General features: G+C 37.5%; 1 protein-coding gene across 1 annotated transcript; it reads left to right on the plus strand.

Moving 5' to 3' along the window:
* Positions 1-621: 621 nt before the first annotated feature.
* Positions 622-11,795, plus strand: apip (APAF1 interacting protein). The gene is made up of 8 exons (XM_063481678.1): positions 622-711; positions 3,163-3,231; positions 4,457-4,557; positions 6,924-6,972; positions 7,068-7,185; positions 7,989-8,124; positions 9,129-9,296; positions 11,163-11,795. Exons 2-8 carry the CDS (start codon positions 3,166-3,168, stop codon positions 11,260-11,262), a joined length of 738 nt encoding a protein of 245 aa, XP_063337748.1. The 5' UTR covers positions 622-711; positions 3,163-3,165; the 3' UTR covers positions 11,263-11,795.
* Positions 11,796-21,999: the final 10,204 nt, after the last annotated feature.

A 21,999-nucleotide genomic window follows, 5' to 3' on the forward strand; every position in this document is an offset into this window, starting at 1 on the left:
AGCAGTTTGTTTTTTTTTTTACACTTAAATTGACTTAAAAGTGTGCAATTTTTCTGTTGCAGCTGCCTACTTTATATTTATATATACAGGCATACTCAGTTCAGGGAATAAACTTAAATTAACATAAATCTTTGAAAAAACGTATACATGCTTAGCCACAATATCTTATTGGACGTTATTGCCATTTGTGAAGATTTTGTCTGTAACTAGACAGCGCTGAATTTTGATATGTGAAAAGTGAACGTGTCAGTCAAGAAAAAGTGTCCATAAAGACATATTCCTTCAAATATATGTGTTTCTTCCTATAGTTTTTATATACACACTATTTTGAAAAAAGAAGTGTGCCCTAAACGAGTGAGTAACCATATATAGTAACTTCACTGGGCCTGATTTACAGCATAAAAATAAACAGTTTTGAAAAAAGTCGCACAAGTGAAGAAAAAAAAAAGCCTAGAGTTAGAATTGACAATTTACACATACATTTCAACGAGTGCCCCATAAAGGGTTAATACTTTTTGTTTTGTTTTATTTTATTTTCCCTCTGCCCGTATAACGCAGATGGCTCTGCGAAAATGTTTAAATGCCAAAGTTTATGAGCCATTACATCCGGCTGTGCAGTGTGTGTATTTGCACGCGTGCTTGTGCACGTCGCGTGTTGATGACGTCAGAACGCTGCTAGCGCAAACAGACTGATTTAGCACCAAAAGTCCAGTAAGTGGGTGTATTTTACGCTTTTATTTTACTGATCTTACAGAGTCGAGGTAAACGAGTCGTTGTTTTAACGTTTGACGACGAGACTTCACGCTTGGGGAACCATTTTTCGAAGCTATCGTCACTGCTACATGTTAGCCATAGCTATTAGCACAAATGGTACAACTGCAAACTTTTCTTGCAACCAGACTGAGATCAGCCTCAGGAACTTAGTTGATAAGCTCCCCTAATCCTCCCTTGTTTGAGATGAACGAGCATCTTCTCACACTGAATGCTGAGTTGTGAGCATTGCGATAACATATGTTTCGCCGAAGAAGAAACCTTTCATATGTCCTGTCACTTGTCAAAGTTAACATAAAAGCTATGTTTTACAGTGCAGCGCTGTCTAACTATTCCTGTCGGTGTAAACTGACTCGGATAAATCAGATTTTATAGTTTTCATCACAGTGTAGCAAATGGTATATGTTCGACTTGACAATATACATTATGTAGGTTAGTAAGCAGCCTGTATTTCATTGGAAACTGCAACACAAACCGAAAAGTCACCTGTGTAGTTGTGGTGCACAGTGTAATGCTTGAGGTGAAATGTAAAGTCCACGTATGTTCTTTAACTGCATTTATATTGATAGTATGTATGATTTAAGAAACTGAACTGAAAAGTACGCTGTGGTCATATATACGCTATGCTCAGGGTTAAGTTTATTCTTCATTTTAGTTAGTTGTTATTTAGTTGTGTGGAGAGAACCTGCAAAGTAAGAAATTCATTGTTCTGCGTAACCACTTGTGTTTTGCGGTGTATATGACAATAAACATCTTGAATATAAGGCATTGGTTAATATTTGATGTGAAAATCTACATATCAGAAATGAATGACAAGGCTGATATAAAATATATTAAAGGATTATCCTTTTGTGGTTTGTTTTCCATAAATGTATGTATCATTTCTCTAACTGGAATTGCACATTTACAAGAACCTTTAAATAATTGTACTGCGCCAGTGTTTGGCATGTGACATAAAATAGGCGCTTTCCCCCTCTGTAATAGTAAACCAGTACGTAACTACCTTCTATGCAAGCCAAACGTTTTACTGTACATTGAATCGCAAATGCTAGATACATGTATGTGTATTATGATATTTACTGCTATGTCTTTCTTTCAGTGCAGTTAGAATCTCAGCTGAGCCATAAAACAAAGCTCCTCATTGTGCAGTGTGGAATGAGTTTGTTACAGTCTTTAATAGGAATATGTGTGTTTTTTGTGGTATTTCAATAATGTGATATAGAAGAATGTTTGAATAAACAAGCACCTAATTATATAAAAATCCCCTATGGAGGAAAAAAACTAACAAATCCCTATCCCTTATGTATTTGCTTGAAATAAAGGTTTATTATTTATCTCTGTCTTGAATGTCTGTGACATAAATTGACCTTTCCATGTGATAATGGAGGAAGCAAAGACAGAAAGCAACTTTTGGCCATTTTAATTGAAATAAGAGAAAAAATTAATTAAAAAAAGAAAAAAAATACAGGACAGATGGACTTTTAGTGCTGTACTGCAGAATAAAGGAAACAGTTAACTGTAATTAGTGTGATCCACACTGCGAAATTCATCCAGCTTTCAACTTCAGCCATTTCCGGATAGTTGTAGCTTGCAGACATCAATTACGGTTAGTTTATGCAACTATGTTAAACCAGTGTGTTAATTTGTTTTAGTTGGGTGTCAATATTTAGCGAGAAATTTGCTAAGATGTCCTTTAAAAAAAAAATAAAATGTGTGCATAGTCATCCATTAAAAGTAAAGACAGTCACAAATAAAACAAACCGTTCACGCAGTGCTTAATGCCCCTGCAGACGGTGTGACCACTGGAAGCTGTAAATATGAAAGACTGTCTGTCATGGTCTGCTTTGCTGATTGCTTTTCATTTCCTCATTGACAATGTGTCTCCAAATAAAAGAAACTCCTTCGCACTTCATCGTGAAACTAATGATAGTGCTTTCTGTTTATTAATGCCAGTGCCATGCTGCTCTCACTCGCCTGCGCTGAAATGCAATATAAATCATTGTATTTGGTTCTGAATCTAGTGAGGCATGGAAAATTCATGTCTTAATGAAAGAAAAAAGCCTAAATGCTTGCATAATAGGAAAATACATTTAAAAATGTGTTTTCAAGGGATTTCAAGCTGGAGCGTAACCTTTTACATGTTACTCAGCATCTAAGATTGATCAAAGGAAACCACATGTTAGTTCTTGGGAACTGACATGTGGGAGAATAAAGAATAAGGGAAATTAGTCCAACTGTAATTCTTTCTTCTTCCTCCTTGATCCTTTTCCCTTTTGACCTTAAATCACTTAGCTCTTCCTCCTTCCACCAAATAAAGTGTTACCGATTACGTTGCCCAGTTTCTGTTGACATTATGACACATCTTTTAAATGCCGTTAACTGTTTTGACAGGAGATGTCGTCTTTTTGCGGCACCGGCGATGACTTTCAAGATGCAGGTCAAGAGACCACTGAAAAACAGGCAAGTGTAGTGCGTGACATGAGAGATTTTTATTTATTTATGTTAAGGTATTTGTATGAACTGAAGTCTTCTAAATGCCTTTCTTAAGCGAGATGGTGATTAAAAACTTGTAAGAATTTGAAAAATGTTACAGTAAAATGCAAAAGACAGGAAGTTAATGCTGCTAAAAATTGTAAAATAATAAACATTTTAATTGAAGTTAATTATTTTAATGCACATTGTGTTATCCTTGCTAATACAACAGTCACACCTTGGAGCTTAGGATGTATTAACTGAATTCGTTTGAACTTTAAAAATGACTCACCCACGGGCTAATAAAAGGAGTTGATTGTGTCAGTTTTCTAGGTGTTGCACTGTGTGTTTTAGTAGCTACAATTCCAGAGTACAAGAGACTTGGCAGCAGATTTAGAATCAAGTTTCAGTCACATTTATATTTCTGCATCACTCACTGAATTCCAGTGACAATGCAGAGAGTAGTTTGCTGATTGTAACTTTACAGCTGAGCTTCATGCGTGATGTTAGTGAGCTAGACGGCTTAATGATGTACGCGATTAAAATCTAGCCCAGCTGAGGGTTCAAAGGGTGCTGTAGTTAAAAGAATCGGCAACAACGTTTGTCTTTGTAAACTAAATCTGTATAATGTACATTATGGATATATAAATGCTGTAAGCCTGATTTTTATGTAATTTTTTAATAAGGTTAATGTATGAACTGCTACGATTGATATGCTTGTAAAGCTGTCAAAAAAAGACTACATTCATTTTTGGACTTTATATGCAAATAATTTCCTATGAACTGTTGCTATAGCAATTTAAAATACTGCTTACAGACATAAATTCCACTGTTATTGTAGTTGCCACATTACTAATCCTTTATTTGCTACAATAAAAAGTGATTGTATCTTGGTATAACATTAAAAGCAAATAGGCTACTGGTAGTTGTAATTTAATTGGTATTTATTTATTCTTTTGTGCCGGGGAAACAGAAAGCTTCATAATGAGGTGGGGAAAAAAAGGGTGGTTAAGAGCCAGATACTATCTGTGAATATCTAATTAATTTTATCTTTATGTGCAAATACCGTTCAATTTTAAGTATCAGCGGATACTGAAGTTCGCCGTGTAAATGTTGTAGCATCCAAAGTTTAAAATGCAGTGCATGAGTTTTTACTTTTCTTGACACTAGCTGATGCAACGTGTTCAGTTGTTGTAACTCAAGTTTGTTACAGGACAAGGAACATCCACGTGTCCTCATTCCTGAGTTATGTCGGCTCTTCTACCAGCTGGGATGGGTGACGGGGACGGGTGGAGGGATAAGCCTGAAACGAGGGTTCGTATGTAGATTTTTATTTTATTTTTTTCACTTACAATGCAGAGCATTGGGAAATATTGGAAATTTTGAGGTTCTTATTCTCTGTTGCTCATCTGTGAAGGATATTTCCTGTTAAAATTACTGATTGGCACACCATTAATACGAATGTCTTTGGAAACACCAAAGATGCCAAAAAATAGTTTTTGTTGGTGGATGTGTGTGCATGGCAGTGATTCAGGATTCAGTGAGGCTAATAGGGAGTTTGTTATATTAGTTTTGACAGTGTGTGTGAATCTAGGTTAAAAGCAGAAGGCCGTAGTTTTGCTGTAATGAAACAGAATTCAAACCGAAGGCTTTGACAGGTTATTACAAGCATCTTTGAACTATGTTGTCTTGGAAGGCAGCTACAAAGAAAGCACCACCCATTAGCAAATCTCTTTGAAGTGTGGAATGGCAGACATTTATTTAAGCCAGCAAGGTAACTTGATGAAACTTCCAGTGAAGCCAGATAACCATTCAGCCACAGCTTCATGCACACTGGCAACTCTAAAATGATTTGAGGGAGAGTTTTTCATCTTGTTGAATGATTATACCTTTAGATTCAAATAGAAAATGAGCAGTTGTAAGCTCCACTTTGGATCATTCCTCAAAAAGCTTGCAGTTTGACAGAATAACTATCTTTCAGTTTGGACTTTCACTTTTTTTTTTTTAAACATACCCCCCCCCCCCCCCAAAAAAAAAAAAATAGGACACATTTGACGCAGGCTTGTGTCATTACAGATGGAGTATGCCGTGGTAATTTACGGCCATGACATTTATCACCTCAGTGCATTTTGTGATGATAAAAAGAAAATATCACCAAACAACACAAATCATATGTATTGGACCTAATGTTGAATCGATCAGGCAGCCAGAATCCATAATGCAGTAGTGTTGTTTTACACAAAAGTGTGTTGTTGTTGGGTTTTTTTTTTTTTTGCTGTAAGCGCAGGGCTGAATTTTAAGCTCTTCTGCCTTTTTCTCCTGCCCCCCCACCCTCCTCTTCACAGCTGCTTTGGTTTGACTCAGAAATGACTCACAGCCTGAGGCAGCCTCACCGAAACTTGCACTCAAAATCAATAAGCTACTCCTCTATCTGGAAATGTTTGTTGCTAGATAAAGAAGGGAACAATGGTTCCATCTACTAGACTCTATTGGGAAATGTCAAGGCACAAAACATTTAAGCAAAAAGAAAGATTGTTTCAAAGATTTTGAGGGAATCAGCTGAGTTTCTCTATTTAACACTGCCACTTGCATTTGTTTGCATTTCACTCCAGGCTTTGTTCCATCAGGTCTTGTGGACAAGGCTATAGAATACCAGGTTTTCTAACCAAGAGAATGCTGTATTAGGGAAATGTCACATGATATTTACACACATAACAGTTGTGATATTTACACTGTAGTTCAAAGACGGTTCCAAGTAAATGGAAAGGCAGAGCAATAAAGTGCTCCAGCTGAACGGCCAAACTCTGAGCCAACTTTGTGTTTAACTGGTGGAAAAAGAAAAAAGTGAAATTGCATCGCAAAAGTCTTGAACCACCCCTTTTCATATTTTTTGTCCTTAAATATAGTTTGCTTCCAAGAGACAGATTTTCTTGTACGTCTTGGAAATCATTTGTTCCAATATCTTTAGGTGAATCTACAAAAGATGGCACAATATAAAGTGATTTTGCACCAGTGACGTGATTTCTTAAAAAAGCTATTAAGTGAAAACGTATGTCCACATGGTGCGCAGTGTCATATAAAAAATCTGAGTAAACTGGACAAGTAAAGTACAAAAGAAGCAGCTGGCTTAAAAATGCAAGCAGATGATATTCAGCAGATAAACATTTTTTTGAGTCATGTCCTTAGGAAATAGGAAAAGCAAAGACTTGATGCAGGAACTTGGAGATGCCTCTAGCCCTCAGTTGGTCCATCTAGTGTTTGCAGAAGACTTGTCAGAAATGGTTCTTAAGAAAGGGAAAGGGTGGGGGAAAAAAGGCTGTGGTATACAAGAAGTGGACTAAAAATGCATGGGGACAGCTACAACATTGTCTTCTGCCATCTGTAAAACACAGTGGAGGCTGTGTCTTGGTTTGGGGCTGCATTCGAGCCAGTGGTGTTGGAGATTGTGCCAAAATTGATGGAATTATGAACATGGAAAAGTAATGTCAAATTTTGAGCCACCATGCAATACCTTCTAAATTTAAGTTACTAGTTTTTTTTTTTTTTGGTTTTTTTTTTCCCCTGATGTGGAAACCCTTAGTTTCTCATGGAGTTATGAAGAAATAACTTCTAGGTTCACATCAGAAGGATGTACTACTTTATCCTCATGATATTAACTGTATTTGCTGTAAAACCTGCAGAGACCAGATCTACATTGCACCATCAGGTGTTCAGAAAGAGAGAATCCAGGTGAGGAGACTGTAAGTGGTGTGAAACTTTGTTCTGCCCAGTAGAGAACAGATTGATGTGAGTGATCAACAGTTTTGAAACTCTCTGTTCTTCAGCCAGAAGATATGTTTGTTTGTGACATGGAGGAGAGGGACATCAGCTGTCCTCCTGCCTGGAAGAAGTTAAAGAAGAGCCAGTGCACACCACTTTTTATGAACGCCTATACTATGAGAGGTTAGTCGCTCCTTGCACAATGCTTACCACCCACGTTAGCCACTATTTGCATACACCAATTTAAAAAAAAAAAAAAAAAAAGATCACTGTAAATGATCTTTTAAATGAAGCAGTTCTTTTCGTCTGAGTCATGATTTAGTACAGCACACAGAAAAAGAAAAGACTTCTTTAATTACAGATGTTTTCTAATTTGAAAAGCTAAATGAAATGTGGAAGTGGTGCCTGCTCCTGATTCATGTACTAAATGCTGTGATTATGTTCACTTAAGTGGGTACACTGTTTAGTCATGGAAACAAAATTAAATTTTAGAAAACCATAAACTCCCAAAAAGTTTGTTCTGTTTTTATTTATTTTAAGTTGTTTATTTTAAGTCAAGTTTCCTTTTGTTTTTTTTGTTTTGTTTTGTTTTTTTAAACAAAATACCCAGAAAGGTTTCTCTTTTGGAGATTAAATGTGAATTGACGAGCGCAAGATTGTCTACAAAATGAATGTCTTCCACGTGGAACAGATTTTATTAGCAAGCAGGCAAGCTCAGACTCATGAAAGCAGTATTTAATAAAGGAATTGTAATAAGAAGCCAACCTTTAATGAAATAACCTACCCTATAATAACTTTAAAAGAGATCCACAACATAAAACTAATACAGTTTAAGTTGTAACTTAAGCATAGTTTAACTTGAGGTCCAATCATTGTTAGGGGAAGGGTACAACTTTTTATTTTATTTTAAATTATTGTTTGTGAAAGACTGTACCAATAGACAACACTCACACATCAAAATCTCCTCTTCCTTTGCTAAAATACAGGGGCACAGGCAGTTATACACACCCACTCAAAGGCTGCTGTCATGGCAACGCTGCTCTATCCTGGCAAAGAGTTCAGGATAACACACCAGGAGATGATCAAGGGGATTCGTAAGGGCACCTCAGGCACAAACTATCGGTATGTAATCAAGCAGCAAGGATTAGTGAAGTCCAAAGAGCTTCTAAGCATTCATTCATTTATTTATTTATTTTTTAAATTTCTCATGGTGTAACAAAGTTGTTATGCAAATATGGTCATGGAAAAGGAGTAGAAATACAAACTTGAATGAAGTGGTTGACACTAGATATGTTAAACTTGAGGCTACGTATAGACTATTTATTTTTATGTTATCCAACGTATCCCAAACAAACTCATGAGCTGAGAACAATTAAATGAAGTGGAAACCTGTCCAACGAGAATGATTAAGTCGAGGCAGGGTTTTGGCACAAGCTCGTGTACGTTCAATCTGGCAGTAGAAATTTCCAGCGTTTGCCTAGTAGTTCAGCCAGCTTTCCGTGGAAACATGTTTGGTTTATTGTTTTGGTCGGGGTTAAGAAAAGCATAACCGCAGTACGTGCTGAAGAGGGTTTTTTTTATTTTTATTTGTTGGCTATTTATACATCATCATCTTGCCCATGTTTATTGCCATCTCTTTCCCAATAACCCTGATGTTGGTCGGGAAACCTTTTATACAGTGTTCATTGTTATGTACTGATAGCTATCTAACCACATAACTGAATGAATGAAGGAAATTTTGCCCCCATGGTTAAAGCCTGTTGAAATAGGGTGGCAGCTGATTATATTAAATGATGAACTGTTTAGCTTTTAACATGCTGCACAGGTCTGAGGTTGTTTTGTTTAATCAGCAGTCTAAAACTTGGTTATAAAATGCAAACGAGAGAAACAGCAACTCCTCACAGGGTTCATACTCAACTATTTTAAGTTCAAAGCTTGATTCACCCTCACTGTGTTGCCTCCTTTTGATTGCCACCCAATCAAAGATGCTGGCAAGCTGATGGCAGTGTCAGCCTCCGAGAACAAGCATATAGAGCATGTATCTGACTGTACTCTGGTGGGAAAAGGGTGAAAAGGAACAACTTTAACAGTTATCAGCCTTCGTGTCATTTGTCACGTTTACACAGGTATGATGACTTCCTGGTTGTGCCGATTATTGAAAATACACCGGAGGAGAAGGACTTGAAAGACCGGATGGCTCGGGCAATGGAAGAATACCCAGATTCATGTGCAGTTCTAGTCCGCAGGCATGGTGTCTATGTGTGGGGCGAGTCGTGGGAAAAAGCGAAGACTATGTGAGCATTTATTTCACTGCACCACTCCACTTGTTGCTATAAACATGATAAGATATGCAAAACCATTAGGGTTGTCATGGTGAAAGACAACCCTAATGGAAACTCCAAATCGTAACAATTCACCCTCTACGGAAAGTTTGACAAACTATACTAGAAATGTCAAAAACTTCATCAAAAGTCTTGTTTTCAGAATCAGAATCAGAATACTTTATTGATCCCTAGGGGAAATTATTTTTTTTGTTACAGTGCTCCATTACAAACAAACACTGTCTTTGTTAATGTTTGTTTGTAATGGAGCACTGTAACAAAAAAATAATTTCCCCTAGGGATCAATAAAGTATTCTGATTCTGATTCTGAAAACAAGACTTTTGATGAAGTTTTTGACATTTCTAGTATAGTTTGTCAAACTTTCCGTAGAGGGTGAATTGTTACGATTTGGAGTTTCCATTAGGGTTGTCTTTCACCATGAAATTTTAAGTTGTTGTAAGTCACACATACGTTGTCCAATCAGTCCAAAACCTCTCATGGTTAATGAAAAGATAGCCAGAACATATCTACATGTCACTAATGAGCGATAGTTATAGCAGCATGTTTATGCTTTGATTAATGTAGCTGCTGAACCACATTATTTCAAATGTGGTCAGAAGAGCCTTCAGATCTAGATGATGCTTTATGATGAAAAATTTGAGTTTTCATTTAACGCCATGCCCCGGCACCATGAAGAATGGCTTTGAAAAATGAAATATTTTTGAAACCACTGCCTCAATCTAACAGGAAGTTCACTACTTTGAATTTAACAGGTTTTTGCCATTTTCAGACCACAGTCACACAGGCAACCCTCTGCCAACTTCTGGTTGCTAAGGAAAAATGTGTACTCCCAAGTGGTTGCTGGCTTTCATCAGGTGAAATCTGTCTCAAAGATTGGTTTCTGATTATTTTAGAAGTTCCTGCAGTCGGCTATAGTTTGCATGCAAGACACTGACTTTTTTCTGAGTACAAGTGAATGTTTTCCAAATTGATGGAGCATGATGGACTTTCACTTTGAAGGTGAACATTCTCGGTTTCCAGTTCATCACATTTTTCAACAGTTTCAATACTGCTTGGCAAGCTGTTTGTTTGCAGACAAGTTGGCATCTTCCAACCAATCTAGTGGCGACCATAGCCACATGCTAGTGTCCAAACCTCCCCTTTGATCACTGTTCCCAACAACCAGTCTGCAACCAGCTGGGTGATGCACACTTTTCCCTCATGAGTGGTTGCCAAATGGTTGCTGACCATTCTCTAGGCCTGTGTGACAGAATAAACACAATAAACACCCCATTTTGATTGAATCTTATGTACTTGTTCTTTGGTTAGTTTAATCTAAAAGCTTTTGCTATGCTAACTTGTAAAAATTTAGAGTTTTTGTTGCAGGGCATGTCTGTGGCAGCATGGCAAATTTTGATTGGAGTCCAAGCATCTACATGTCAATATTCACTGTTATAGTTTCACCTGTTCTCAACAGGAATTTAGCATTATGTGATAAACATTATCAGAGATATACAAATGTTCATTGTTTGTTCTACATTTGATATACAGTAAAATATAAATAGCGGGTGCTCTAAAACGCCACCTAGTGGTTACATGACTTGATAAGCAACTAATTTGTACAACACCCAGTTAGACTCCAGGACTTAAGACTTTTACCTGACTGCACAAATCCCCTCTACTAAAGTGCGAAGGCCAGACCATCTCTGCTTATGGCTTTATTTATTTATTGTTTTAATCTCTACATGGCTAAGAATATATTGGTACATTTGTGTTATAATCTTGCAAAAGCATATTGGTTTTAATAATTTCTGTTGCATCTTTCCTGTGTTTTCCAGGTGCGAATGCTACGACTACCTGTTTGACGTTGCAGTCCAGATGAAGCAATGTGGACTGGACCCCTCAGCCCTTCCGATGGAAGAAAAAGGAATAGTTTGATATTCGATGGTGCTTTTCAAAGAGACATTTGTGGCAGAAAGGTTAGTGGAGTTCAATCAGGAGAGCAGATTGTAATCATTTGCCTTTCATGCCAGCCTGCTTCAAATTTGATGAAATTTGATGGTAAGGGTAGATTCAGGGTTGAAGGAGATTGAATGCCTGCGATCTGGAAGAATCTGAAGGAACACTGTGAAGCACTGTGGGACAACTCATGAGTGAGCAGCTGTCAAATCAATGTCCTTAGGTTCAAATGTTTCTCTATTCAAGTCTGACTGGACTGAAATCAAGGTCTCGGTGTATGCCAGGCATGAACATCACGCTGCATTTCACTGACTGCTTCAATCGATTTAGAAAAGAAAAAAACTGCAAAAAAGCCAATAAAATGTGTAATTGTGTAAAATAAGTGTAGGTTTTCTGTTTCTTAAGTTTTCAGCTATAGTTAAATAAAATCCAGTTTTCCTTTCTAAAACACTATCTTTCTCATGTTAATTTGTCAATACCACCCCAGGGAGACACCTGATGTTCTGTATATGTAAATAAAGCACATCTTTAACCTATAAAAAATACAGCATACACAGAAATGGCTGCTCATTTTTCTCAAACACTGTTTACCGAAAGTGACCCCATGTTGGATGAAAGAACTCTTGCTGTACCCGTGGACGTTGTTTCGCTCTCACACCACCGTTCCAGGAACAGGCTTGTGCATTTGTGTGCAGGCATCTCACGGCATCTGCGGATCCTTGCACAGCATGAATTCAGTCGTCGGCATACTCATTTCTCATGAAAGCCAGGGCTGTTGTTCTTTTAACAAGCTCCCTCTGCTGCCACTATCCTATTGTTTCCACCGCTACACTCATTCAAAACAGAACACTGTCAAATGTGCCGCAGGCTTATTTAAAATTGGTGAAAACAAGAAATGTACAGAAAACATAAACAAAAATATTCTTTTGTGTTGCACCAACGCTGCCAAGACCCCCCCCCCCTCAACTGATTAATGAGGATCTCTGGTAAACTCATTTGCAAAAGAAACCGAACACCAGCCTGTAACACTGAAAATGACATTCTGAAGCTCACAATGTCAGAGACACAATGTCTCAATGGAAATGAGTTCTCTGATTTTTACTTCTTTCTTTCTTTGCGGCTGCTGTTCAATGATTTTTTATCTATAAAAAAATCATTCGCATTTAAAAACTCAAAAGTATGCAGCAATGTCAAAGTTGGACTGAAATCTGACAATATCATTTTGATAGACTCAGACTGCTCATCCTAATATTATGTATATTATAATTCCCAATATTCATTCCATTATGCATTCCTATTAATATTTATCGCCTGTCAGCCTGAAAAGTTCAGCAGCAATAGACGCATTAAGAATAGAATATGAAGAAAGACTCAGATGATATTAGAGCTCAGGGGGTTGCTGTGGCACATTAAACCATGCTGAAGTGGGGCTGAGTGGGTACAGACACCTGACTCACAAATACAAAGTTAAACAAACACATACAGGTTTATTTTTGATGGTGAAGAGGGATTAGGATAAAGTATGAGCTTGTCCCTGAGAGATCAGGAGCAGAGGACTACTGGTATTGTAAGTGACCAGGATGATCTTGTACTCTAATACGTATTGGGAGGAAAGGCCATTTAGGTTTAATAAAATGCAAAGGCAAGGTATTTTTTAAAAAAAATAATTGGATTGCAAACATTTTACGTTCTGTAATCAAATCATGGCATCTCTTCTGAAGAAGACCTCTATCCCAAAGTGAGTATTTGATTTAGTATTTAATAATAATTTACCTTTTAAGTGTCTAGAAAGTGTATTAACAGGCCTTAAATAGCAAAAGTACTGGAGTGTCATCAGCTCCATTTTCAAGGATGTAATTGAAGGGTGAAGATGAGGGCTTATTGGATCTTGGTGCTACTGTGCTGTTTGAAGCCTTTTTTTGCGTGTGTTTCTCTTGAATCTTTGGCCTAAAATGACATTACATTACAAAAAAGTTTGCAATAACTGTTGCGGAACCACTTTTATACAAAGACCTGCTTTTGAGGGGTACTGGCTCTAAATGGCTGAAGGCACAAACCCTAGAAACCTTTAAGCTTTCAATCAAACAAGCTCAGATAATTGATTGTTTTTGCTCACTGGTTCAGTTTGAATTCCCTCAAAAAGTTTATTGGTGGCCAAGCAGCATAGCTGTGTAGGTACCCATTCTTTTCTGAAGTCTCTTAACACCTCTAGAACCAAGTGCTATAGTGTCTAAACAAAAGGTCAAAGTCATTGGTCAAATTATTTTCAATCTTTGCTAAAATTGGGATAGATTATCTTCAGATTAAGCTTCACACAGGTTATCGTATTGATTGTTGATTCATCACAGCCAGCCGGTACAGTCAACTGCTCCTGAGGCAATATCTCACTTGTGGCATTTAACATTTTTGACATCAAAATGCACATCATAACTGCTGATGGTTTTTTCTTTAAACAAGTATTTAGGGGTCTCAGTGGTGAAATATTCAATTTCATTTTCCATGGGTATTTTTTTTTCCCCCCTTAATTTTCACCATAAAGTTTTCTGACAAAGTGTCACCATCTTGGAGCTTATTTTTTCTATCCATCTAACTAGCTATCTTGTCCTTATCCAGTTCAGGGTCATCGGACGACTGGAGCCTAGCCCATGTGTAGCCTGGCCATTCTCTGGCATCAACGAGACATTTTCTGTCTGAGAACCGCCGCTCACTGGACATTTTCTCTCTCTAACCATTGTCTGTAAACCCAAGAGATGTTTGCATGGGAAAAATCCAGTAGATCAGCAGTTTCTGAAATACCCAGACCAGCCTGTCTGGCACAAACAACCATCCCTCTTTCAAAGTCACGCAGACAATGTTTCTTCCCTATTCTGATGCTCGATTTGAACTTGTCTTCATTGTCTTGTGCATGTCTGTATACCTCAGTGCAATGAGTTGCTGCAGTGTGATTTGCTAATTAGATATTTGCATCAACGAGTAGTTGAACAGGTGTCTCTAAAGGGGCTCATGACTGTATCTGAATGGTCTAGAAATCACGTCATTCGACTCCTTTTCTCATTTATCAGCATAACCACTAGCAGTCCTGCTCAAGAACACACAAGTTGTTACACAGGCCAACTCCTTATGTTTTGCCCAGCTTTTTCTATCAGATGAAGGATGTTTAACAGTTCAAGTGCTGTAGCGGCGCCACTCGACCCATAAATTATTTTCAAGTTGTAATACTGTGTTTGGCACCCATGTCTCAGGAGAAAAAGAACATTCATTGTAACGCCATCTTTTTTTTCCTCATTGATTAAAGTGTAATTGAGTTTATGATTTTTAGCTTCAGTAAAAGCCTCGTGACAGACCAAATGGTCACCTGAATTTATATTATTGACGTTCAGTACTGTAACCCTACATGTAACAGCAACATGGCACATAGTCACTCAACACTTGAATGTCACTCATTTAGATCAGGGTATGATATAAGTATACTCTATGAAATACCTCTTCAATATTTTGACATTCTTTGACTCCTCTCTTCTTGACATTCTGCATTTATTTGGTCATTTTCCATATACAGACAATTAAGATCATTGTTTTCACACCTGAGACTATTAGGCTTATGTTTCATGTTTACTCCTATGCATGTAAAAATGATTTGCCAACTGTCAGTCTTAAATTACTAAATCGAATTTAAAGCTTATGCTGATTTTTCTACCACTACTTGTTAAAAACCATTAAAATGAACAAAGGTAATAGGTTGAATATTGAGCCATAGTCATTACTGACTGGTATGTTAAATCTAGAGACAAAAAAATCCCAAATGGATCTTAATGATCCATCACTGTTTAATTTCAAGGAGTCATTACTTGTAATTCAGTAATTACTGAGTGCAAACATGAACTGTGCTCACAGACAATTACCGTAAATGTTTTGGTGTAGAATTTTAGGCGTTCATTTCTAGCCGCTAACAGAAAAAAAGGACTCGAGGCAAAGTGCTGTAGCTTATTCAGGTTGGCACTGAAAATAAACCCTTTCTATCAGGTTAATTTACTGATCATCAATGCCATATAAACTAACCCAGGGAGCTGGCTAAATAAGCTTGGTAAGCCATGTATAAATCAAGTTAAGTGGCTGTAGCTGATGTGAGCTGCAGCTCTAAAAACAAAAGAATATTTGAACCAGTGTGTGCTGTGGTTTCAAGCTACATTTTGAAGGGGCGGGTGTCGGGTGAACTGTCGGTTTATTTTTCCTTATGTCCTCTGCGAGTGGTAATGGTTTGATGTCTGCCAAATACCAATGTGAATCAGCTTCCTCAGCAAAGTTATCAGACCAGCAGCAGCTCTTGCTCTGGGCCCTCTTCTTCTCTTAATCCTTTCACTTAGGCCTCACTTTGGTTTTTTTTTGTTTTGTTTTGTTTTTTTTGCCTGCTCTGAATTTGCTGATATAAATGTAATAAACTTCTTGTGCTTTGAAACCCCCCCCCCCCCCCAAAAGAAACCTGTTTGCATCCACAAATGCAATTATTTTCTCTAAACTTTAGATATACTAATGCTTTAGAGAATGTGCTTTAAATCCAATCATTTATTGTCTATTTGTAGAATACTTGTACAGGGAAAAGGGTGTGTGTGTTCTCTGCTTTATGAATACTTTACCGTGTTGTAGTGGGTTTGGTTTTCGAATGTCTTTCAGGGGGAATAGAGAACATAAGAGCAGCAAGCCTGGACCTGAAGCTTAGGAGAAAACTGGGTGATGCAACAAGACAATGAACCAAAGCACACAAATAAATCAATGGCAGGATGGTTGGAAAAATTTTCAACCCAGCTGAGATGCTATAGCATGACTTAACAAGGGCCGTTCAATCAAGACATCCCAGAAATATGATGATGAAATAAAACATTTTTGCAGGGAAGAATGCTCTGAAATTCCTCTTCACCCTATGTGCAAGTTGCATACGCAGCAACAGGAAATGTCTGATGAAGGCTGTTGCTAATACAGGAGTTTAGCAGTTTATTTTTTCTTCTTCCTCTCATTAGTTTTTTTGTATTTAAAGACATAAAAAAGTACTGTTTGACTGAATTAGATCACATTTTAGGCAGAATCATTAGAGAAATCAAAGCAAAACAGCTTCAGCTAGCCAGGCAGAACCAGTGGTGTGTACAGTCTGAGCTTGGCATTATCAAAGATTACCAAGAAACAGCAGGGAATATTTAATATAAAGTGTTACATAATCTCCCAAAAGCCTGGACTTCTGTTTCCTGTCTTTCTTTTTATTTGCTACTTGGTTGGGTTCAAGTACAAAACTACATTGTGCTTGTTGGGTTAATTGGTGACTGCATGGCAACTTGCTAATCGTGTCTAGAATGCAGAAGGACATATTGCCACATTTTACCCACACAGCCGATATTTATGAGGAAGAAGCAACTGTGAAATGGTTGGTGGAAACAATTAAAATAGTCGATATCCGATTTAAAATTTCAATGCAGTATACTTCCATTAAAAAAAGATTTTTATTGAGTCATGAAAGTCTATACAATATCCACCAACTGTTTTTATACAGTACAATTTTATATTTGAGCTTACACTTTCATTTAACAAGTAAAAGATCCCTGGTTCAGTCCTGGGAGGAGACAAATCCCTTTTTGGTTGCGGCAGGAAGGGCCAATTCATACATGCAGGCTAACCCACTGTGGCAACCCCTTGTGAATAAGTTGGGGGGTTTTTTGGGTTTTTTTTTTTAAACAGACGTGCAGCTAGAGGAGATAGCTGCACGTCTGTGCGGACTTCATTATAACTTTGGCTTTGAGAGCACTGCTTTGACTCTTCTTTTGTTTTTTCTTCAGTTAAGGTTCTTTTCCCCGAGGCTCTGAAAACCTCCTCAAACGGGAAAGATTGGACTAGAAATATCATCAATAAAAATACAGAATTTATTATAACTTTCATGTGCTAATGGGAATCCATAGCTGCCTTTTATTTTTATTACATACAGCAACACCTGTCCCTTATTTCATGGAAAATTAGAATGTGCCTAAACAGGGGGAAAAAATGAGCACAGATTACGAGCCAAAATTATCATTAATTGATAATGTTATTACGAAATGCCAAAGCCCTATTGGCAGGTCATGGACAGCACAAATTCATCAACTGGATTGTTTCAGGGTCCAAAGCATCAACCCGTTTTATTCTAAATCTAAGCTGGAAATATACATTTGAACAAAGAAAAGCCCATAAATAATACTGCTAAATGCGGCTTGTGCTTTGTTCCAGAAGCAGCTCATGAAGAAAAAAAAATGTGCTAATCTCATAAAGTGCTATCTATATAAAACTGCAAGCTGGTTTATAATGTAAATCTGACAGGGCATTATACCAGGTCCATCTTATTGACTTTATCAAGACCCTAAAGCCAAAGTTATGATGTTGAATTCTCCTTGAAAGTGCTGAGGCACACTGCACAATATGTCTTACCTACATTATTATCATTAATTCAATTAATACCTCCTCTCCCATCCCTTTTGCAAGAGTAGCAATGTTCCTCTGCAGTTTACTCTTTCCCTGTACTGATCAGCATGTTTAATAAATGCACATAGAATTACAGAGTAAAAGACAGCCAACCACTTTTGGTCAAGTCTTGTCTTGACTTGCAAGTCAAACAATAGCCTTAGTCCTTTGATTTTTTTTTCTGGATTATATACATGTTGTCAGAAAAAAAGAAAATCAGGTGGTTGGTGCTGATTGATAAAAGAAGCACATTAAAGCCCCAAATACTATGCTTCAGTACATTCACGAATTACCTAACAGTTTGTTTGTGTGTCTGTGGTTTGGGGTGTGTATTGCAACGTGTTGTCTATATAATCAAGTTAGTTGGATAGCAGAGGCAGCAAATTCACAATGCCCTCACTCTCTGTTGTCTTTGTCAGGGACACATGTTTTAGCAAATACACCGTTGTTGACAAGAGATTCAGCAGTAGCAACCATGACTGGAGTGGGTCTTTCCGCCAGCTATAATAATATAATATATTATTTGGGGGCAGACGCAGCAAGCAGCAACAAAACTCTAGCACAAACCTGTCGCCCATTAAGCAAAGATGCAGGAGTGTTAGGCTGTACTTGGAGATACTACTTTTTAGACAGTTTGATAAATGCTAATCTTATAAGGTCTACTTTTTGTCTTCATCAAAGCTATCTGGATTTTTTTTCCACTTACATGCCTGGTTTGTTTACTAGCTACTCTCTTTCTTCATCATGGTGTACAGTTTTTTGTTAAATATATCCCCTCTAACTCTTTAACCCTGGGTATTTGGCTTTCCAAAGTTATGAAAGTGGTTGACCTATTGCCGGTATAGACCGTTGCTACCTTATGTTATAGATCTGATTTGCTTTGGAGCAGGTTATGTTCGAGTCAAGACACAAAAGTACCACTTCCTGGCTAATCAGGTGTCTGGAACACAGCGTCACCATTCCAGAGTGATTCTTTGGACCTCGGATACAGAACCAAGCAGGTCTGTAGTTTTTATAAACCCTTCACCTGTCTCTGAGCATGAATGACAAATACAGACTATTGGCAGATGGTGACTTAAATCTTCACATTTATTTTTTTCTGCTGGCTCCAAGCAGTTTTCAGGCTATTCCACTGTAGTTTTGCTGTATAGCAATATCATTCTAAAAAAAAGAGAACACACCAAACCCTTGTGACCTATTTGGGGAGGTTTGAAATTTGCAAGTCAGCAAGTTACTGGTTTTAAATATGGTTCTTTTTTTTGTTGTTCTTTACTTGGTCTAAGACAGTTTATTATCACCAGGGTTGCAGTTGAAAGAAGGCGGGTGGAAATGTCTTACACTTGTAAGACGATATCCAAACAACACATTTATTTAAAGACATTCACAGCTGTAATTACAGTCGGAGCCATGGCCATCAATGGTACTGATGAGCCTATTACCTTACAGACGCCATGTTTTTGGCCAGATTTTTTTCCCTTCCTGACTTTAAATAGACTTTGAAGAAAGTGCTGTTTAAATAGTGTTTCTTACTATTCGAAGGACTTTACACAACATGCAGTCATCTTAGTTTTCAAATTTTATGCTTTGCTCTTTGCTTGTAAAAATCTGCTGTTCTGCTGCGTCTAGATTTTTCTATGTTTGCTATCATAAATGGCAAACACCGCTTCTTAGTCACCATAGCTAGATTGGGAAACCAGGGTTGATAACCACCTTTGTGTAACTGCTTAACATGCCGATACTTGGTTAGTGAAGAAAGACAAGGAAAGTATACCCTATGTGTACTGAAAAGCATGGCCCCACTTGCCTGTTGAATTTTCTAAAATAAAATATCACAGTGCATTAGTTGATTTTTAGCATAGTACAGAATAGCAGAATGCAGAATTGCATAGAACAGCTACTATTCAAGCTATACTTGCATACTGTACCTTAATTATTATTTTCTTGCATTCTGCCACTCCGTGTATTTAGTGTACACTACACAACAAATGCTGGCTATGTCCTTGTTGAATAAACTGCCATTTCAAAATGAGGGATTAGATTTAATAACCAAGTGTATTGTATGAACACTGGGAATCCTCCTCCTGACTCATTTAGCTTCCTGGGCATGTGCGTCATTCGCCTCCCCCTCATCACCTCCCCCAATTGAAGCTCAAGGTTCTGTCATGCAAACTACTTTTTGCCAAATCAAATTTGAATGGATTGGAGGGATGACAACCATTCCCAGTGAATGGATTTGCAAGGGACTCAGATCCTTCTTGGCACACATCCCTGCTTCAAGAAGCAGCCACAAGACAGAGTGCCTATGCAGCTGCCGCCACACATCTCAGCTATCACTAGTGAAATATTCTGTATTCCCACAGTGTATTTCATACATAATGTGATTGGATACATCCAGCGGAGATTTGGCAGGCTTGCCTCTAATCTTGTTATTTCCACATCTGGGTTAAATGAGCTGCAAGCCAAGTAGATGTTGGATGATACATTGTTTTACACATATTTTATTATCAAAGCAAAACTGGGTTTATCTGACATCTGAGGAATGGAGATTGTTTTCTCTGGTGAAATGATTGGGATGTCTTACATTATTACATTACTTCTTACATTGAACCTTAAAGGTAAAATGTTGTGTCCTTGTATATAGTCATGGAAGAGCTGCAGACTAGCACATCTGTTCTTTGCAAATTCCTGATGTTTAAACCTTTCTGTTGGAGATGGGGCATTAAACGAACCAGCTATCAACTTGGGTCCGGTTCCACATCATTTCAATCTCTGAATTCTTTTAATTGATCCCTGATGAAAAACAAAAGATTTTTTCCTGAAATTTCCAAAGATTTCTCCAAATTGAGTTTATATCAGGAGCATTTTCAAAAGTACTGAAAAATTCTGTCGTATGCTGTGATATTGCTTTATTTTTCCAATTTAATTGTTTTGTTTTTATTCAGTAACTTAGATAAATTTCCAGACTGCAAAATTGTGCAACAAAATAACTAGTCAGTAGGGGCAGGCAGACGAATGGGGCAATATACAAAAGCACAGACATGCTTACCTTTTTTTTGTTTGTTTTTTTAAACAGTACTTCTTTTGTTTAGAATGTGAATGTGTCAGTGTTCCATGGGAAGGGTGTAAAAAGGTTAAGACTGATCATTTTCACAATGACGCTGAAGATGAGTAAAGGCCAAGTGATGATGAATAAAAACAAAAATCCTGTCAGCAAAGGCATTGTCAGCGTCATTTGCTCTGACTGAAAAGTCTCTGCCTCTGCTTTAACAGAAGAACTGCTTCAATAGAAATGCTTTTCTAGTTTTCACTCAGTCACGTATACAGTACTGTGCAAGAGTTGCGCCACCCGTCATTTCTTTATATTTTGCTAGGAAAAAGGGAAATGGACATTTATACCAATTTATTGAAACGTGCAAACATTAATGGAAATACAGCATTTGTACAATTCTAACAAGCTTGAAAGTCAATATTTGATATGACCACCTTTATTCCTCAACACAGCCTGAACTCTCTTATGCAAGCATTCTTATCATTTCTTTAAGTAGTCTTCATGAATAGCTCTCCAGCTAGCATTCAAAGTTCTTTTTTGGATGTCTGTCTCAAGATGATCCCACGCTGCTTTAATAATATTGAGGTCCAGGCTCTGGGGAGACCAATCCATGACTGATAGCGTCTAGACACTGTTGGGACCCTAGAGGAAAATTGATAAGAAGCCCTTTCAACCAATTTTCATCACCGTGTGTTATAAGTACTCTGACAGCGCCACAAACTGCATCAGCAGTCTTATAAAACAAGAAGTAAACCATTATTCTAGAAATACCAGATACTATGTTTATTATTTTAGTAACATTGGCCAAGACAAGAACTGATTGATTATGAAGTGTTAATACTAACAACACAGCACTAACAAGCTGACTGCCAGTGTCCAAACTCTGACTTCAGCAGCACCCACTCAACCCACACAAATCATAGATATCAGATTTAAGCACTGTAGGCTTTTGTAAGCTAAGTTAACTAAAGTTGAATTAAAGTAAGTAAAAGAAATGATGCTATGTTAGTTGAAGTTACATTATTCAACTGTCTGTCATCCAGATAGTTTAGCAGCATTTAGTCTTTTAGCATTAAAATGAATTGCTGTTATTTGCTCCACTCACCACTGTCTCACTTTTTTTTTCACATTTTTTCTTATTTTTTTTCTTCCTTTTTTAGATGAATAACTAAATTTTGGTTGAGGGGCTT

The sequence above is a fragment of the Pelmatolapia mariae genome, linkage group LG1, assembly GCF_036321145.2.
Source record: "Pelmatolapia mariae isolate MD_Pm_ZW linkage group LG1, Pm_UMD_F_2, whole genome shotgun sequence".
NCBI lineage: Eukaryota > Metazoa > Chordata > Actinopteri > Cichliformes > Cichlidae > Pelmatolapia > Pelmatolapia mariae.

Coding starts and splice junctions, on each gene's coding strand:
- apip (XM_063481678.1), top strand. CDS start 3,166: ATGTCGTCTTTTTGCGGCACCGGCGATGACTTTCAAGATGCAGGTCAA. Junction 8,125..9,128: donor ACCTCAGGCACAAACTATCG/GTATGTAATCAA, acceptor ACGTTTACACAG/GTATGATGACTTCCTGGTTG. Junction 9,297..11,162: donor TGGGAAAAAGCGAAGACTAT/GTGAGCATTTAT, acceptor TGTGTTTTCCAG/GTGCGAATGCTACGACTACC.